Source organism: Loa loa (assembly GCF_000183805.2).
Source record: "Loa loa unplaced genomic scaffold supercont3.453, whole genome shotgun sequence".
Classification (NCBI taxonomy): domain Eukaryota; kingdom Metazoa; phylum Nematoda; class Chromadorea; order Rhabditida; family Onchocercidae; genus Loa; species Loa loa.
The window spans coordinates 16,786-36,969 of record NW_018108633.1 but is presented as its reverse complement, the minus strand read 5'-3'; the positions used below and the strand labels follow the sequence as shown (position 1 = coordinate 36,969).

Genomic DNA, 20,184 nt, shown 5'->3' with positions numbered 1-20,184 from the left:
CAATACCCACACCGGATGCATCCNGAAATTCCTTTTCATCTATCCCTTTAACAGCATTACTAAGCAAATACTCGATAGCTGCAACAAGTTGTGGTTCCGTTCGAATATTTCCATTCATAACATGACGCACCACCAGTGGAGTATGCTGCTGGCACTGAGATTTCAGACGTGTCCCCACGTGGTATAGCAATGTGCCCTAAATAATTATACGATATTAGACTGCGTATACAAGCAAAGAAATACAGGGAAATCTGTATGAAACTAAATCTCACCGGACAAATTATTTGACAAATAAAAAGAATTCATACACTTATTTTTAATGCTACACATATAAACCTGTCTTTTATAATTTGTGGAAATAAGATACGCAATAAATATTCATCAGCTCATAATAATACATTGTAATGAGTCGAAAATCTTTTCATCACTTATTTCATTAAGTTGATTCGGCATGCAAATTAAAGTACCGAAGTTTCACAAAACCTAGCATTTATCAAAGAATTAATAAATTCCTTCCTCCTTTTTTCTGCTAAATTCTACATCAAAATTTAGGATATAATTAATGCAGAAGAAATAAAGTGAGCTATATTCATAGTATTTTTCAAATTCATTCTTCAATTACTCTTCATCGAATGATAACACAACGTATGATATGAGATGCCTGTAAAAGTTGAGTATAAAATATGAAATTTTACCTGTTGCTTTGTAGCTACATCATCTTGTCCAGCAATCTTCAATTCATCTTTAGCAAGAGCAACAATTTTTGATAACTTTTCCGTAAGTGGTCCATTTTTTTGTGTTTCAATCACTTTATCATCCGATAAATTCAACCATTTCAATTCTTCCACCATTTTCCACTCTTATTCCTTTTAATAAAATTAGTGAGAATTTATAATTTGCACTAATTAAAGTAGTATTTCTTACAATTACAGCACATCAATTAAGAAATAAACTAATAAATTACCCAAAAGAATTTGAACTGTGACTACACAACGTTCAGATTTAACGCAGATACACAATGAAATGATTTTCTTTTAATACGATATAAAAAGTCTATTTACTTTATCTAACTTATATGTTCATTAAACGTTTACTAACACTTTATTATCCATTATTTTCAGCTAAATGCAAACTTTTCACATTTCTGGTTTAAACCTTAATCTTCCAATCTATATTAGGATCTTAGAAACGGTTGGCATCCATTGATTTCCAGAAATTTTCAGTTCGAAAAAAGCATTTACTTTAGGTAAGGTAATCAGGGTCAATTAATTTCGGCTAATTAGTATGCGAAGATTTTAAGATCCTTAGGTGGTTTGTCTATGTTTATCTTAGGAAGATGAAATCATTTCGGTGAATTGTTCCTTTTAAGTGTAACCAAGATATATGGAAACAGATGTGGGAAATATTGCGCTAGAAAATAAGGTTTTAGAGACTGAGAAAGTTATGAGATAAGTAAAAGTAGATGAAGGGGTAGTATTAAAAGTGATTTAAAATTATCGAAATTGCTGAAAATTTTTGAATACGGAAAGCATTTTAAAGTGTACAGTGCTTGAATAATACATTAACTAGATGCTGTTGTTTCATTTGGTTAGTAAATGGATATATGTTTTACTAAAATTTGGATAGGTTTGCAATTCATGATTTCATGATCTCTGATTCTGAATCTCATATTTGTCCTATTTTTATAACACTGGATTTAATGACTCATGATGATGATCCCGATTCCGGATTTAGATTTTTGAAATCCTTAATATAAGATTCCATATTGCTGTCTTTAATAAATTTATAGAAATATTTTAATATCATGTTGATAATTTTGACTTGAATTTTTATGCTATATTTTCAGTAGCAATGGGGCGATTGCATACACTGGAACTGGAAAATTTTAAATCTTACAAAGGCAATCAAATAGTTGGACCATTCAAGCAATTTACTGCAATTATTGGTCCAAATGGATCAGGTAACTTAATAGATCGAATATATAATTCGTACCACTTCCATATCATAATTACGTAGAAAACATGACCTTATTTCGATTGCGGGAAGAGTTTGGTACCTGATTTTTTATCTGTCATGCAATTATGTTGGCAGTTATTGTCTTCGTGATATACTGGCTACCAGAAGGTAAGCTTACAATGCCATCTGAAGAATTTTTCAGCCTGATTAATGAAGGCAAAAAGATTAAAAACATATGTTATTGATTATCTTCGTGATCCTTCATTAGGCATTGACATCGTGTAGCAACGTTTTGGTAGCTATTTCTTTTTGTCTTTTTTTAATCTATTACCACTTATTTCATATAATTCAATGCAGCAAATGAATCATTACTGATAATATTTGAAGCAAATCTACTTTAGATTCAAATCCACTTTAGCAAATCCACTTTAGATTCAAATCCACTTTAGATGTGATGGATCTGATGTGTTTTATGTCACTCTGTTGATTTATTTTTGCTCATTATTTGTTTTGCATGCAATTTATCCAAGCAGTTAAAGCGTTATGAAGTGTATTTTAGGTAAATCGAACTTAATGGATGCAATGTGTTTTGTACTTGGCGAAAAAGCAAGTAATCTACGAGTGAAGAAGTTACATGTTAGCAGAATATTGTCTTATATAACAATTAAAACTACTCGGTTAACAGTTAGTGAAATCGTAATTTGAATATATGGTTGTAGAGTGGATCGGTTTACATGGTAGATTGATGACTTGTATCATCAAATGGTATCATGCATTCCATCCAGTTATTAAGATATTGGTGCTGTTTGACTTTCTCTCCTATGATAAGTTTTAGTGAATATATGTATGAAAATAATATGATTTGATAATTGCTTTAGAAATTTACTAAACTATTATTTATTGGTTTTACGAATTTTATAGGACCTAATACACGGTGCACCGGTGGGTAAAGCAGTAGCAAATCGTTGCCATGTGACAATGAATTACGAAGATGACGATGGAAATATGCGTGCTTTTACACGTTTGGTAACCGGATCTGGTTCAGAATATCGTGTTGATAGCAAGGTATTGCATAGTGTTACGGTTAACTTTGTTTTGCCGAAAACTTTTTTGATCACTTAAGTTGCTTAAAATGACCTACATCTCACTTGTAATTGTTTGCATTATTTTTGCTCCCAGTTCATTGTGATGTTTAAAGTTGTATGTTTTTACCTGCATTATTCATATTTTTCGGTAGATTTTCATAGTATAACGAAAAAAATTCTAGGTGCTTTCTCTTACTTTATTACCGAGTATATGTTATTTATTTTTTTTCTTATAACTTTCGCTCAAATAATTACAGACTGTTACACCGCAACAGTACGGTCATGCATTGGAAGAAATAAATGTATTCATGAAAGCAAAAAATTTCCTTGTGTACCAAGGACAGGTTGAGCAGGTTGCAATGAAAAATCCACGAGAATTAACGCAAATGTTCGAGGAAATTTCACGGTTCGTTTTTTTTCTCGGTATTGCATGCATAATTTTCAAACTGAAGTAACTCAAATTATGATTTTAAATTCATCTTTTTTTTTATGAGTGCATCTAATCGAAGCATGAGCGACTTCTTAAATATAGCCGTAAATAATTTTTGCCATCGTTGAAAATTTTGATGTCGCTGCATAATTTTTCAGATCATGTGAATTTCAAGCAGATTATGACCGTCTGAAGGCGGAATTGGCGAAGGCGGAAGAAGAAGCAGCATTTAATTTAAATAAGCGACGCGGAATCGCACTGGAAAAGCGTGAAGCTAAGTTGGAAAAGGATGAAGCAGAAAAATATCAGATGTTAAAAGAAGAACTGGTTTGCACTTCCGATATGCTTAATAATTAGCATAAATATCAATGTCCCGTAATGATTGCCTGATATAGGATCATTTGCTGGATAATATATTTTGTCCTCGTGTATAGCTTGACTCTGAATTACCATCAGATTGTTTATAAAAGTTAGTTCAGGATAAAAGTAGGTGTTTACCTTGCCAGGCAACAAGAAAATTAGTAGTATAGTCCTTAGAATTGACGAGTGATGTTAACAAATATTTTGGTGTAGTGAGGAAACTTTGGAAACGGTACTTTTTAATTAATAAATGCTGACTGCTGGTGCTTAACGGCTTAGAATAGTTTGATTGTTTGCATCGCCTCTGTTACACATAATCGGATTTAGATTAGTAATTGCGCTGCGTCATACGGAATGGCCTGAAAATCTTCGTGATCCCATCATTGAGCGAATATGTGGGATAATGCTGACTTCTAAAGAAGCAATTTTTGGATCATTGGTTGTTGATAGCCATTGTCAAACGTGAGAGTATTGGATTGTAGGAATCGAAACAACGTCAAGTGTATCTTCTGCAACTGTTTTATGCGGAAAAAATGGCAAATGAAACGACAAGCGATTGGAAGCGTAAAAAAGAAATAGTAGCCGAGTTGACCAGTAAAAAAGCAGAATGTGACGCAGCCGTGACAACGAAGCAACATGAGCACAAGAAAGTTTTGAAGGAAGTTCACAAACTGGAAAACAAAACATCTGGAAAAGTGTGTTATTTGAGAATATGCACATACATAATGCTATAGTCGATTTTAAATTTCTTTGTCGTGAATGACATCAACAATCTTTTAATAAGGAATCTTTCATTGGTGGCCAGGTCTGACTTACCACTTATGCTATATATTTATGGATTCAAAAAAGTTTGCCTTTGTTGTACCAATAGTGACAGTTAAGGAATACGGCAAAGGTAAAATACTCTAGAGACTTCGATAATGCTGTGAGGAATACATTTGATATTTGGCATGCTCTGTTTATTTGAAAGTCATTTACATTGACCAAGTTACTGGTAGTTTTCGACATACAGTATTGATTTGTAAAAGTGTTATATCTACTTTATATCATATCATATATAAGCATAATTTCTACATTTTTAGGAGAAAGAAGTAATGACACAAAAGCCACGATACGTTGCTGCTAAGCAGGGAGTTGTACATGTGAAAGCAAAGCTTGAAATGGCTAATAAAGCACATTCTAACGCTCAGCGAGCAGCTGAAGCCCATGAGACCAATGTAGTCACACTGAAGCAGCAACTCAAGTATGGAATTATGATGTCTCAGATCAAATTATAGTGATTCATTTTAAATAAACTCTCTCTGTAACCGATCATTTGTTTTTTTTTTTTTTAGTAGACGTTGAGAACAAAAAACAAGAATGCGAAGCGAAACTTGCTACTGAATCACAACAATTGGAAATGCAATTAAGTGATGCCCAGGTAACTAATTTTTCACATATCAGTAACGTGAATTATGTGTAAGTTAATAGTTTATTTAGCTGCAGCAGGCAAGTTATAAAAAATATTCCTTGGTAGTTGAAAAATATATATATATATATGTATATATGCTCCATTCATGTTTGATATAGTTTTATTGAAGATTAACGAATACTATGAGCTGAAGGGTGAAGCAACGAAACGGTGCGGTGTTATAGACATGGAACTTAACAAATTGTTGCAAGAACAAGAAACTGAAAAGAACAATTTGCAGTTTGAACAGAGACGTCTGGCTCATGCAAATGATCGTGTTAAAAACGTTTGTTCTAACATAAAATTTACTTTGACATAATCATTGCTAAGGCAACTTCGTATGCAAATATGTTTTGGAAAAAGCAAAGTTTTTTTCTTTTTCTCTGCACTGGATTCGCAAAATAGTTGGCAAAATAATTTCCTTTCAATGGAAATTTAATTTTGAATCCTAGTGTTTAATGCTATAATATCTTAATAACTTTGCAAATCTACAATGGAGTACGTAAATATGATCTGAGATGCACGAGAAACTGTTTTACTCAGAATCTCTAAATTAAATTGTTGAAATTGAAGGCACTTTTTTAGAAGGAACAAGAAATTGAACGTATGTCACGTCAGGGAGAACAGCTTGCAGAAAACATCGTGTCACAGAATAATCTGATTGATGATGAAAAGAAAAATTTGCAAAACCTTGAGATTCAGGTATGCCGTTCTATCTTGTTGCATTCATTGCCTTCGGTTGCATTATTTCTCAAATATGACAGGAGAATAGGAAAATTAAATTAGAATAAGGCTTGATAACATAATATAGTGAAGTGACCAACTATCACTTTGAGAATCATAAAAGTAAAGTTTTAGGGATGTAAGTGAATTGCTTCACGGAACCAAAACTGTTTGAGAGTTATATCAAAATTTTTGGATTTGCGAGTCCCATATATTTTTAGCCGAATTTTCGCTTCTTTCCTTAGATTTTTTAATGTGTATTAGTATACAGTATAGCCCGTTTTTGACTCTGCCAGAAATTTAATTCATTCTTCAGTGATTCCGTCAGTGATCTTAAGATTATATGAATCGGAAATTGTTTGCAGGTGCGTGAATCAAAAGAACGTTTGGAGAAGGTAACAACGGAATTAAATAGTGTTTCAAGACAACTGTCGGAAGCACATGGTGACACAGCAGAATCAGAGCGGAATAGGAAACGGAATGAAACCATCGAAAATTTAAAGCGTATCTTTCCGGATCGTGTCTATGGTCGATTAGTTGACCTCTGCCAACCGTCTCATCGACGGTTTCAGATTGCTATTACCAAGGTTTAATTTTTTACAACCAATTATTAAAATATAAACCCATTGGGAATATAAAAGATAGACGTTTCTAAACTGAAATCGAAGATAGTTTTTTTTTAATTTGGTTATTCTCAGATTATTGTCACAAAACAATTTGATTTTAATAGATTTCAAAGATTATTGCAGGTATTAGCTAAAAATATGATGTCCATTGTCTGTGACACAGATGAAACAGCTCGAGAAAGTATCGTTTATTTGAAAGAACAACGTCTCGCACCCGAAACTTTCCTTCCTTTATCAGTTCTTGATGTTCATCCAATCAAAGAAAAATTGCGGTACGAAAACTTTCTTTTTCAGTATGAATATAATCATTGGTAGTATAACAAGTTGATGTAAATGTTAATCAAATGTAAACTTTCTGCCGTTTACATCTTATGCGTCCTTTCTTATGTCCATCAATAAAGAATATAATAGAAGACATCATAATACATTCAGCACTTGAATTTCAGAGAACTGACTGATCCACGAGGCGTAAAGTTGGTTTTTGATGTTATACAGTGTAATAATCCAGTCGCACGGAAAGCTCTTCAATTTGCGTGTGGCAACGCGCTTGTCTGCGAAACACCTGAAGATGCAAAGTAATTATAGGGATATTAAATTTTTCGGGACCCCAATTTTCCTCTTCATTTCGATATTGGGATTGTTTAGTGAATCTTATATTCATACTTATCCGATTGAGTTGTTGTTGTGAAGAGACCAGACTACTACACATCTTATTTGCGGGTAATGTAAATTGATAGACTGATAAATTTTATTTCGTTTTGTCGGCTATCTATTTTGTTCCTCTTAAATTTTTTTAAAGAATATTTTCTTAAATTAAGACAGGTGGAAAGTTATATGTCGTAAGCAACTAAAAGCATTTCCATTACCATTTATAAATAGCATTAATTATTTGGCTTCATAGTTTTCCTTTATTACAGATATTTAGCTTATGGAAGTGCTTCGGATCGATACAAAGCAGTAGCATTAGACGGAACACTATTCGAAAGGAGCGGCATCATATCAGGTGGTGGTCAAGAATTGCGACAACGGGCCAAGAAATGGGACGAAAATGCTATCAGGTTTTTCGACAGTTTTTCTTTTAAAAATTGATCTCTAGTTGGGCAAAAATGTTTTTTTAGTTGTTTTCACTCTATTTCAAAATTCATATAATTCTTGTGTTAAATCTTTCTATTAGACGAAATCCAGGGAATGTAGCATTTTTATTTGGTTAAATGACGATGAATAGTCGTATTTTTAATCCAAGTTTTCATCCGATAAAAAAATGGAAAAAAATATTTGCAGAAAACTGAAAGAGAATCGGGTGAAATTGCAAGATGAGCTTCAGCAATTACATCGAACACGTAAGAAGGAACTTGATGTGGAAATGAAACGAAATCAGTTGATTCATCTTGAAAATCGTCTCAAAAGTACGCGAAATGAACATACGAAAATAACGAGTCAAACACTTAAAAAGCTTGAACAAGATCTCGAAACTCTCAACAGTGAACTTTCACTTATACAGGTGGGTACAATTTAAAATTGACGGCTGATTTGAGCTGACCGTTATAATGGTCAGTTGGCTCACGTTGCATTGAGTGTGAATTTAATATGAATAGCTTGTTCCTCTGTTTCCATTGATTCCTTTTTTCTCAATTTTTCTACTGGTAAATACCGATTCTATTTCCTGTCTTGAATCGGCGACTCAACTTTCATGTTTGATGAAGTGTATCGATGAAGATGATAATCTTTTCATCTTTAGTCTTATTTTAAACAAATAGCTTTATTGAAGGATAACATTAACTTAACTTATGAAAGAGAAAACGTTACGAATTTCATGTAGAATTCTTTTTCACCTTACCATATGTTTCTACCTCCTCTTTAAGTGAATAGAAATAAATATTAAATAACGTGTTATGAGCAGTTGGTGGGAACATTGCTGGAAGCATCTTTCAAGTATTTTTGGCAAGAAGTAAATCGATATTTTACTGGTTAATGATGGCAACTGATTTAAGCAAAATTTTAGCCACGAATAGATGAAATTGAACAAAGAATGGCAGAACGAGTTGTACAAATTGAAAAATTACAACACAAACGAAATGTTATTACCGATGAAGTATTCCGCGAATTTTGCCAGCGTATAAACATCAAAGATATTCGGTATGGTTAACCAGCTATATCTTTTATCCCTTCTTTGATATGTACACCTTGCATATTTTACCTTAGTATCCCAACATACGGTATGGATCCCAGTTTTCCTTGATGGTTGTTTGCCTTATTTTTCTCCCTTTTACTTTTCTTTTAGTTGTACTTGCGTTGCCTAATAAGAATTTGCATATTCTTTCGGATAAAGAATTCTAAATAAGTTTCTTATTTTTTTTCAAGTCAGTATGAACAGCGTGAAATGCGTTTTCATGAAGAAATGCAAGACCAATTGAAGAAATTTGATAATGAACTGGATCGCTTGCGGAATGAATTGGACTATTTAAAATCAGAGGATAAGCGATGTAAGCTTTTGCTTTTTTCCTTCACTATCTTATAATGGTAACATAAGTGAATGATTCTGATGAAACATTAATGCATTTATAGAAAAGTTTTTTTTGTAGTTATTCTTCAGTGAATGTTGATGCTTGTGAAAATTGTTGAATAGTGGCACCACTAAAATTATTCGGTTTTACGGTGTGATAATTTATTTACTTTGGATAAAATAGTACTGTTCTAGATTTATGAAATCACAATTCGAAACTTCGTTTTTGAACTTCGTTTATTTGGAACTTCTTTTTTGCAGAAATAGGTTTCAAGTTACTTACATTTGAGTGTTCTATTAATAATATGTCTAGGATGAGATGTAATTCTATTTCAGTAAAAGAAAAGCAAGAAGCGGAAAAAGTAAAACGCTTAGCGAAAGAAATTGAAGGTTTAAAAAAGAAAGAAGAGGAGGAACATAAGGTAATAGTTTTTGTTCGGTAGTACTTTTCTGATTACTAGCATATTTTGTATGATTTTAATATTTCTATCCTGTTGACACTGCAAAAGTCATGCCCATTTTTAGACGCTAAAGAAATTGGAGGCGGAATTGGAACAAATGAAAATGGCAATTGTTTCAAAAAAAGCATTGGTCGAAGATAGTGATGCTGAAATAAGCGTACTTAAAAAAGCTGCGCAACAAGCTGCTCGTGAAGTAATCGTTCCAAATTCACTTTGCTCTTATGACTAATAAATCATTTAGATTTGAATTGGTCCAGAAGAAGAAAGAAAAAATATTCACTGGTTAGGGCTGTTTTTTATTATTTTTGACATATAGTTATAGGTAAGATGAAATTGTGCTTTATATTTGCTTTATATTTGTTATTAATATCAATTAATATCAAATTGTGCTTTATATTTGTTATTAATATCAATTCATACTTACTAGCTAAGATACAACCGATTGCTCATAAGATTAGTTGCTGTTGCGGGTAGAAATAATTATCGGTAGAAATAGTTGATGATTTAAAATCAGGAATTAATTTATTATCATCGCCACGTAGCAGTTTTAGTAGTAATAAATATGAAATTCTTGTTCTTCCAGAAATTATTTTACTGCCTTTGGTAGTGAGTAATTTTGAGATGAGATCAACTATTAATGCATTTAAAGTTCTACTGCATTTATTCTGCAGGTAGCTGCAGCAGAGAAAACAGCTGCAACATTGGAGCAAACCATTTTGAGACGGCGTCATCAGCGTCATTCATTGTTACATCAATGTAAAATGAATGGTATCAAATTGCCACTGCTTCGAGGATCGCTTGCTGATATTGAAATCGATGATACTATCCCCTCAAGTATTTTTTTTTTCAATTTTCAGTAACTGGACTATTCAACTACCGATAGTCCAACTAGCGAATTTAAAGGGAATTGCAAAGCTGATATTGAGAGCTTTCTGAGTGTATCCGTAAATAGCCAAAATGGCGTAGAATTGTGTCCTATTGGTTGTTACCATATTGTATCATTGCTTTTGAAGCAATATATACTAAACTCTTTGTGCGACCAGAAGCTATTAGGGGTAATATTTGTCTGATCAAAATAGAAGTTTGTCGTAAAAAAATGAAAACATGCAAAGCCAATCAGCAGCTGCTTTTTATCCGGTTCTGCTGACAGATGCCGAAATGAAATTAAAATTGTAGTTTTATACTTGTGTTGTTCTAAATACGAAGCATAATCATGAAATTATTTTCTTCTTCAGGTACTACAGGTGGAAGTGTAAGTGTAAGTGATTCACAGCAACTCTCACACGAACAGATGGATCGTGAAGCACAAATACAGCTGGATTATCGAACACTCCCAATTAATCTGAGAGAGGTATGTAATCTGAAATATTTGCATCGTCATAGTTGTTTTATGGATTTTCAGGAATTCTTATATTATCATCAAAATTGTTCATTAAGTTGCTGTCTCGAAAAACTGTCATTTCCGAAGAAATAAAATAAAAATAAAAATGAAAATTGAGTTCGAAGAAATGAAAATGAAAATTGAGTCATTCAGTGAGTAGTTGCTGAAAACAAATAATAAGAAGGATAGGAGGAATATAGGGAAAATGGGGTGAAGCAAAGATGAAAGGATACACGAAATTTGGGGTTTTTTGGAGGGATTTTAAGAATACTGATTTCAGTACGATAATGATGAGGAAGTGAAGAAAGCACTTGATAAACTGAACAAAGAAGTTAGTGATTCACAAGCAAAAATTTCACGGATCAGTGCACCGAATTTGAAAGCGAAGGAAAGGTTGGTAAAACTAGTATTAATACAGCTTCCAGCATTGTTCCAAAATTCATACATAAATTTGCTGGACATTTGTCTCACTTTTATATTATTTGATGGTATAGGCAAGCACATATGCTTTCTTTACTTTCCATAATTTACCAATTTAACGTATATTGGACTTAATTCTCTCTTAAAATAGCTTTACAATAATACTTATATGTCGGGCGTATTGATTTTGGCATGAATTAACTGCTGATGTTATCTACAGTTTAGGTTTTGATTTTTGCTTGAATTGTCATTGTACCATTTTGTAGAATGGAAATAGTGAAAGAGAAGGAGGCCGAAACAACAGAAGAATGCGAATTGGCTAGAAAAAAAGCGCGGAAGATTCGTCTGTTATTTGAAAAAGTCAAAACTGATCGTTACCATCGATTTCACGAATGTTTCGAACCTGTTTCGCAGAAAATTGATGATATTTACAAGGTTAATTTATTTATTTGTAGTTTACAAAATTACAATTCTTTTGCTCTCTAGCAGTAATAAGGTGGATTACTTTCGAAATAAAGTTTCGAAATCTCAGGAATTTCACAAGTTATGATCAATCAATGTTTTGGAATCCAAATCTTTTGGATTTTATATTTTTCTCTTCTTTCTTGTTTTTTTCTTTTTTTTTTTTGCCTAATTTCCATTTTTTAGAAACTCAGTCGTAATGAGAGTGCACAAGCGTTCCTTGGCGAAGAAAATATGGAAGAACCATATCTTGAAGGTATTGCATATAACTGCGTAGCACCTGGTAAACGTTTTCGACCAATGGATAACTTGAGTGGTGGTGAAAAGACTGTTGCAGCGTTAGCGTTACTTTTCGCTATTCATGCTCGTAGTCCATCACCGTTTTTCATCTTGGATGAAGTTGATGCTGCATTGGATAATACTAATATTGGCAAGGTGTGATTTTCTGAAAGAGTGTATTAGTCGAGAAGTTGTGGATTATGTTCGGAAATGCTAGAAACATTCCATCCAATCACATTATCGACATTTCTTTAAATCGTGCTCTCATATGTCATTATGGTTTTATCGTTCGAATGATTTTACAGGAGACAGTTGTAAGCTAAGAGAAAGATTTTGCTGTAAAAATATGGTTAGAAGGTTTTATTAGCTGAGTTTTCGATACTTGCTTTGTCTGCTTCAATATAATTTTATTCCTAGCAAACTATGAATTTGTTACATAGCATATTTCAGGTCGCTAATTTCATCTGTGAGCGTGCTCGCGTTGACATGCAGTTAATTGTCATATCGTTAAAAGAGGAATTTTATAATAAAGCTGATGCCATCATCGGTATTTACCCGCATCCATCCAGTTATACCGTTTCCGGAATGCTAACACTTGATCTCACTCCGTACAAACAGCCGCAATTTGATTCGTATGCTGAATAAGTTGCCTCCTGCAATTTATAATGGGCTGCAGTTTGTGCTACCTGTGTAAATAATACGACGTTGACATACGTTCCGCGAACCTGCTGATATATCATATCCACGTTTCCAGTTTATCAGTAGTGATATATCTTCTTTTATCTATCGGAAACTTGAAAGAGGTTCGCGATGTCCTACATAACTTATGTCTCTACTTCATTCATGGCTTTGTTGTTTAAACCCTAATCTCGTGAGGAAATTTATTTTCTTAATTTCAATTTCTTGTTACTCTCAACTCCCGTCCTTTCATCATCCCATTTTCTATATGTTGTTTTTTGATATTTCAGCAAATTACATATGCGTGTTTATGCACTTCATATGCTATTAATTGCTATGTTATCTCATCGCATTATCATTCCATCAACAAAGGTATTATTAATTAATTTGTGTGGAGAGCATTTCGTGTCAAATTATTTTCCTTTTGCTAGAACAATCAAATCATGCTCATATAATTTGTTATGGAATTCATGTACATAAGGATTTGTTTCTGTTTCAATGATCGATAAAACATCGTTCTCGAATGTTTCTGCATTCAAGTGCTTTTGGAAGCATCTTAATAAATATTATCATGTTGAAATAGCGAAGGAATTTATGTATTTCGGTAGAACTACTGTCAGGAGTTGTATCCTATTTTTAAAAGGATCATTCCGTGGTATTTACTTGATGGGATTGCTTCTTTTTGGATCCTGGATCCAAATATATATATATATATATAACAAAATACCAAGGGAATGAATTAGTTGCTCTTGCGGGAATTAAAACACAAGACAGCAAGGATTTTATTATTTGAAATTTTTACTGTTTAAAGTTTAAATCCGTTATTTAAAGTTTAAACATTTATACATCGCAAAGATATCATACATCAGCATATTCAAAACGTTGCAATTCGCTGAACTATCAAAACTAACGATGATTTTCTTCCTGAAAAAATCAAAGAAAAGTCAATAAAGGTGAAATAAAGAGCAATAAACATACAGTTCCCTAGCATTTGTAAAATCAGTATCATATGCTTATATTTACGCTGACCTGAAAGATAAAGCAAAGTCTCAATAGATTTGAAATTTGATCAATTTAATTTCACTGATATCTTAGCAACTGTCACACAAAATCTAAGAGTAACAGCTGACTGACTGCTATAATGGAAAAATGAACCAACATTCTGTGGAGATTCTGTGCTTTGTAATAATTCTTCAGTATCGTGGAAATACTGCACATTAGATGACCGAATATCGCACAACTGTTGCTGTATTCGCAGCAAATACTCATCAACCTCCAAAAGTTGCATCATTCCAATATTTTCCAATGAGCGCTCAATATCCTACGAAAAATTTCAGATAATTCAGGAACAGAAAGAAATTGTTATTGTGAAGAAAAGTGACATCACTGCGAAAGGCTCTCCGAAAAATACTACAGCAAACTTATTTAAAAGATTTGTCATATATCCATGTATACAGAGGAACTGTTCGTCATGGATGGATTTACCTGTAAATGCTTTCGGATAGAGGCTCGTAAATCCTCCGGGTTTCGTTGGATTCCTTCATCTGACGGCACAGCGGTTGATAAGTCTGATTTTTCGAAACAGTCCTGAAATTTCGAGAAGCTAGCCTGGACGGTCTCTCTGACACATTTCTGATATAGCTGAGCTCAATGCATAGAGAAATGGCAAATAAATATAACTCAGAGTTCTGTAACAGAACTGAATACAATTTATTCTGGTCCTGCGCTATCTAATTTGAAAATTTTACTTCAAAAAGTGGAAAGAAACACCTCTTTGCATCCAACTTCGTTATCTTCCGCTGCTAATAAAAGATGACCATCCGAACATATCACCTTTCGCCGTTTCCTGAATGGTTGAGAAAGACTCACTTCGTCAATGATTTCGACAGCTTCGGCACTTCCATATGGACTTTCGGCCTGAAATACGATTCGCTAACACAGATTTGCATCATTTCATTGCGGAATAGAAATCATCTTCTCGTTACTTATTAACTCAACGAAAATTAACTCGACTAGGAAATGATATAGATCAAGATCGGATCGGATCGATAAAGAATAGCGCCAATAATTTGAAAAAAAAGAATTTCTACTGCTGTGATAAACCGTGATAACTTTAATTTTTCTGTTCACTCTAATATTTACTGAAATGAACAGAACTGAAATACTGACCTGTCCAAAAATTTCATATTGTACGACCTGTTCTTCATCAAGTAACTCATGCTCTCCTAAATGAATGTCGAGATCTGCCAATGTTGATGCTGTGAAATTACACCCCACAATTGAGCAACTGTAAATCTGTGAGAGTTTTTCTCGCTTTGCCTGAAACAACGATTTTGTTTCGCCTGAACAGCATACTAGTTTTTGCTTCGCAATGTTTGCCTTATATATTTCATAGCGAGGATTTTTTCCAAAACACTCTCGCGATCTTTACGATTTTTTCGTTGAAACTAATTTAACACCCTTATGCTTTGCTTCAATTCATTACTTTATGTTATGATTAGGGATTAGCATGTTCATGCTCTGAACATCCTGCTAATATTTCTTGCTGAAATTTCGAGTGATCTTTCTATATTTCAGTATCCGCTTTACAAATACCACGTTAACACTCCAGCAGCACGGTTTTTATCCAACCTAATTTATATCTGCAGTTGTTCTTTTTCTTTAAATGAAAACGTTTGATGAAGCCATAACTATGCCTTAAGTTTAAGCGCTTTTGTCACTAATTTAAATAGAGATACTAGTTAACCTATACACCTTCTCAGCACAATGAAACGTCACCACAGCATATGTAAAGACTTCTTGACAATCAGCTATTACATGATCTTGCTAATATTAGGAAATCTCAGATTACAATACTGAAGAGTTAGGTTAGTAAATTCTAAATACCGATAGAAATATATACCGTAAAATCAGCTTCAGAAGTGCAAGGCATATCAGAACTGGCAGCAGTAGTAGCAGAAGTGACTTCATTGATATTTTGGTCAGCGTCAAGCCTTAAAAGAGCCTCATACTCGCTATCGCTATCATCGGATAACGATATTTCCTAAAAAAAACAACAGCAAACTTATTCACTTTCATTCATTCGTTGGTTAGATTAACGATAAAGTGGAAAGATCCACCTTTATCGGCTTAACATACAGCAAAATCTAGATAGTTCAGATGCTTCGGAAACATATGTCCTTTATGCTTCGACATTATCAAACTGTTACCGCCTCCAGAACATAGTTAGGAAACATAAACTTAGCTTGTATTTTAAACGAGTGACTTTATTTATTAGTAATAAATTTGTTATAACGAAAGGCACGCTCTAATAATTATCAATACGCTGTGAATGAAATAATAGGACAATAAAATTAAAAATATAAAGCACTACCGGAAGTCCAAGAGATTTCTTAACTTACCGGATCCTGGGGCCAAGTTCCTGGTTCCTCAACTACATAAACGTTCGAAGAAGAGTGTTCCGATGGAGCGATTGTAATATATTGGTAGTTCGCATCTTGATTAGTGGTATAATTCAAAGTTTTCTGAAGTGCGACACCAGAAATCGATTCATTCACGGGTCTTTTAGCCAGTACTCTGTAGAAGTTTCAAATATAAAATGTAAGGAAAATATCACAACATAAACTGCTAACGAATTAGCAGGTTCCAAATAACTTTTTAGAAGTCAGTGTTAGTTTCAAAATTAAATATAAATACCGATAATATTTGAATGCTAGCTTACTTCATAAAATACATAAATACATCTCCCTCCTCACTAAAAAAAAGAAAAATAAAGCGCTCTTATTTTTACCGCCTCGATAAAACAGACTGTCGATCCGACAATGGATTATTTTCAAAGTCGCAGATATGTGGTGTTTTCGGATAATCTGGATGCACCATGAAGCGTCCGTTACGTACTACAATTCGAGCCGGAGGAGGATATTGAACAGGTGGTTCTTGTCGTTTACCTTTATCTTTAAGCTTCCGACACAGTACGCATGTGTAATACATTGTCGTATCATTTGTTGGCATCTTCAAGGCCCATTCAGAAATTTTATTCGGAAAACGCCTACTTTCGAATAAGATGATGGATTTACGCCGTTGGCAAGAAAGGGCTTCGTATACAACTGGACCGTAATCTCCTTCAGGATCGCAAACTGGATTTGGTTCTAAATCTATCTAAAAATACTACTTTCACTTGGAAAAAAAGTAATAAGAATTAGCTAAATCGATGCTAATATCAGTCAATCAAGTTTAACAAGGGACAGAGAACAACTTTAAGACTGTAAAACTTCAAAACAAAGGCAATAATCAGGTGACAGAAAACTGACAGTTATCTGCAATGGGTAATGTAAAAAAACATATAGTCTTGACATATAGTCTTACAAAAAAAAAAAAGAAAAAGAAAAAAAAACTTCTGCCAGGGAGAAAATCTCGAAACTGATTTGAATTAAAGCCCATTTTCATTAATCATAAGTACCTATTTTTTTTAATAAGTTTTTTCCTTTTTTTAAATAGTATTTCCGGTATTTATTAACCTGCGCAGTTGAGTAAACCGAAGTACTTTCTGTCGGAATTTCGACGGACAGATTCGATACACTTCCATCATTGTTTCTTTCTGTGGAAACCAAGTATTCTGCCTTAAAACCTCCAAAATGACGAAAGAATGTGATCCATAACAGGAATAAGAGACGACATCAAGAAAATTCCAATGCTAGTTAGAAGTAAACTAATTTAAATCAATGTAATTTTTAGTCAGTAATATCAAACGTTACAACACGAATGTTCGTCTAATCTTTTGAGACCGATTTTATGATCTCAGTCGTACAATACATTGCCAATAAAAAAAGAAAATGTCAGCTTAGTAAGAAAATGCTTACTCATGTAATTATACATTTAGAAGGAGTTTTTTAAAAATACTGAAATGATTGATAATTTTCTTAAATATTACTTAATTGGCTTTAAAATAGTACCCTAAATTTGAGTACTTTTCATTCTTCTTAAACCTAATTAAAACTCAAACTTAGTCGATTTTCTCTGCTGATATCATTCCATCTTTCGCTCATTTACACACGTAAATCAAGTCAGTTAGGAGATAAACTAATTTATGCCTGTTTAAGTACCTCAATTTTGGAAATTACTAGCATTCTCCTAAAATAAAGCACAAATAAAAACTCATTTTCAATTCTTCAAGTAATCACAAGTTGAGTTGTTCACCTCAAAAGTTGCTAAATCAACTGTACTGGAATCATTCACAACACGATGCTTTTCGTTAATGTGAATGTCGATCATACCAGATGCAAATGTCAAAAAATCACAATCCACCATTGGACATTCGTAAACTTTACGTGGTTTGCTGTTGTGATCAGCAGTTATTAGTTTACGGCGATTAATGTATAGTGATCGTACAGAGCTCGATTCTGACCACATACGTCCATGTATACGTCCCAATACCATATTTTCCATTTGTTCGATTTCTTCAGCACTATAAATATTTTATCACAATGAAAATTTTCGTCACATATTGCTGATTCTTAATCTGAACAAGCTACAGCAAATATCATCCCTACCTGAACTATGATATATGTAATACAATCATTCTCACAGAAAAAATCGATCATGTACCAAATAAATCCGGCCTTTTTAATTTTTCGGTATTTTTAATGCTAATTTCTAGCTCACACTTTTTTTATTTTAATATTTATCATAAAGAAAGAGACGAGCATAAGAAATGGTTCCTTACATGGGTACATCAAAAAGAGATAAAATTGTATAAAACTTTTCAAAAATATTAAAATAATTTAATGATTTCCTCAAATGCCATTCAGTTGGATCGTTCCAAATGATACCTTAAATTTGAATATTTTTCATCCTCCCTAAAACTGATTAAAACTTGATCGATTTTTTCTCGTGGTGTCATGCCATCTTCACTAATTTCTGTTCGTGCACGAATCATTGCACGTCGTGCAAGGACAACTGCACGATCAGACATTGGATTATCACCGAATCCACATATATGAGGTGTACGAGGATAGTCGGGATGAGTCAAAAAACGTCCATTACGAACCAAAATACGAGCCGGTGGACCAAATTTTACCGGTGGTATTAAACGTTTACCACGATCCTACAAACAGATATTGAGATAATACAATTAAACTTCTACAAACTAAAAAATGAACGAATTGAATTCGCTAGCAATAATATACAAACCAAATGCTACTAACAATGAGAATTATGACTTAAAGTAATTCCGAATAAATAATATCTGAAAATTACTTATCTCATATTAAACAAAATAAAAAAAAATAAAAACAAGGAACATATTATATAATGAATGTGTTATTACATACGTATTACACTGTATAATTCTATAGCTTACATGAAACTTCTAACAGACAGCTAATCTAAAGTCATTTGTATGATAGATAGAGAGACGTGTAACATTGATTAACTGATTATAAGTGATAAGTTACACTGAATGATCAAACAATTTACATTATCCTATCACTTAAATATCTGTATAATACATAAAAAGGCTTAAAGTGAAAATTAAAACCTGAAGCCTTCTGCATAATACACAGATGTAATACTTATTATCTCTTCTTGGTTCCGCTCGTAATGACCATTCGGATATTTTAGTCGGATAAAGTTCACTATTGAATAGAATAACCGAATTACGACGCATGTTCGATAATTCTTGCCAGATGACCGGTCCAAAATCTTCACCTTCCCATTCCTGACCTTCACATGATTTCCTCTTCCATCCTAATGATTGTTGCAATGATTCCAAATGATCCGTATGATGCATTTGCTGCAAATGAAAAATTTAATAACGAAAGATTGAAAGTGACCAGTCAAAAACGACAAAAAAAGAAACGAAATTTGACGTAGGATTTGACGTAATTAATATAATTCCGTTTTATCTCAATCCGGAAAAATATGGCACATATTTCCTGCGACCGGAACAGATATACTACTGAATTCAAACTCATTTCAATGAAAAAAAAAACCATCTTCATCAGAACTTCATTACTTCTTCCCACCTAACCGGTACTTAACATACCTGTAAACGGATCAAATTTGCATTTTTCACTACCATCACTTAAACCTTTCATAATGTTATATTTCGCAAATTCTTGTCAATCCCAATCGTCTCCCTATAATTGCACACTCTCTTCACTTTTCTCAAACATACTGTCATAAATTATAAAGCATATCTTTCCATCAACTCTCTCAATATCTAACACAGCCAATAATGAGTTTGTTTTTGCAAACTTTACCAATCTATCACATCCTCTTCATCAACTATGTTATTTCGTCGCTTTCTGCTGAGGTCAAAGGTTAAATAACTTAAATAGCTCAGTTCTTTTTACAGCTCAATTTCCTCGCCC

At 33.2% G+C, this 20,184-nt stretch overlaps 3 protein-coding genes across 3 annotated transcripts in view; 1 reads left to right on the top strand and 2 right to left on the bottom strand.

The window, feature by feature from the left end:
* The window catches only part of LOAG_18701 (CBR-ERS-1 protein), a gene marked incomplete at its 3' end in the record, with an annotated part of 7,538 nt that extends 6,670 nt beyond the window's left edge, over positions 1-868 (bottom strand). Inside the window, exon 1 of the mRNA XM_020451364.1 lies at positions 696-868. Within this exon, the coding sequence (XP_020304857.1) occupies positions 696-851 (156 nt within the window). The 5' untranslated portion in view covers positions 852-868. The remainder of the gene's footprint in view (positions 1-695) is intronic.
* Positions 869-1,851: 983 nt separating this feature from the next.
* LOAG_05552 (hypothetical protein) lies at positions 1,852-12,794 on the top strand (the record flags this gene model as incomplete). The annotated part of the gene is made up of 25 exons (XM_003141089.2): positions 1,852-1,960; positions 2,516-2,592; positions 2,878-3,021; positions 3,299-3,447; positions 3,630-3,798; positions 4,314-4,526; positions 4,914-5,048; positions 5,177-5,251; positions 5,412-5,567; positions 5,867-5,983; positions 6,370-6,591; positions 6,754-6,902; positions 7,077-7,205; positions 7,548-7,688; positions 7,912-8,131; positions 8,633-8,766; positions 8,992-9,113; positions 9,470-9,555; positions 9,659-9,787; positions 10,266-10,428; positions 10,830-10,945; positions 11,256-11,368; positions 11,662-11,830; positions 12,044-12,292; positions 12,587-12,794. The coding sequence occupies 25 exons, from the start codon at positions 1,852-1,854 to the stop codon at positions 12,779-12,781; spliced, it is 3,681 nt and encodes a 1,226-aa protein (XP_003141137.1). The 3' UTR covers positions 12,782-12,794.
* Positions 12,795-13,591: 797 nt separating this feature from the next.
* On the bottom strand, positions 13,592-19,601 carry LOAG_05551 (hypothetical protein; the record flags this gene model as incomplete). Its single annotated transcript, XM_020446891.1, has 12 exons — positions 13,592-13,738; positions 13,974-14,135; positions 14,300-14,401; positions 14,585-14,731; positions 14,984-15,133; positions 15,717-15,857; positions 16,216-16,390; positions 16,605-16,972; positions 17,332-17,433; positions 18,011-18,278; positions 18,643-18,917; positions 19,350-19,601. The coding sequence occupies 12 exons, from the start codon at positions 19,599-19,601 to the stop codon at positions 13,721-13,723; spliced, it is 2,160 nt and encodes a 719-aa protein (XP_020302818.1). The 3' UTR covers positions 13,592-13,720.
* Between the last annotated feature and the right edge of the window lie 583 nt (positions 19,602-20,184).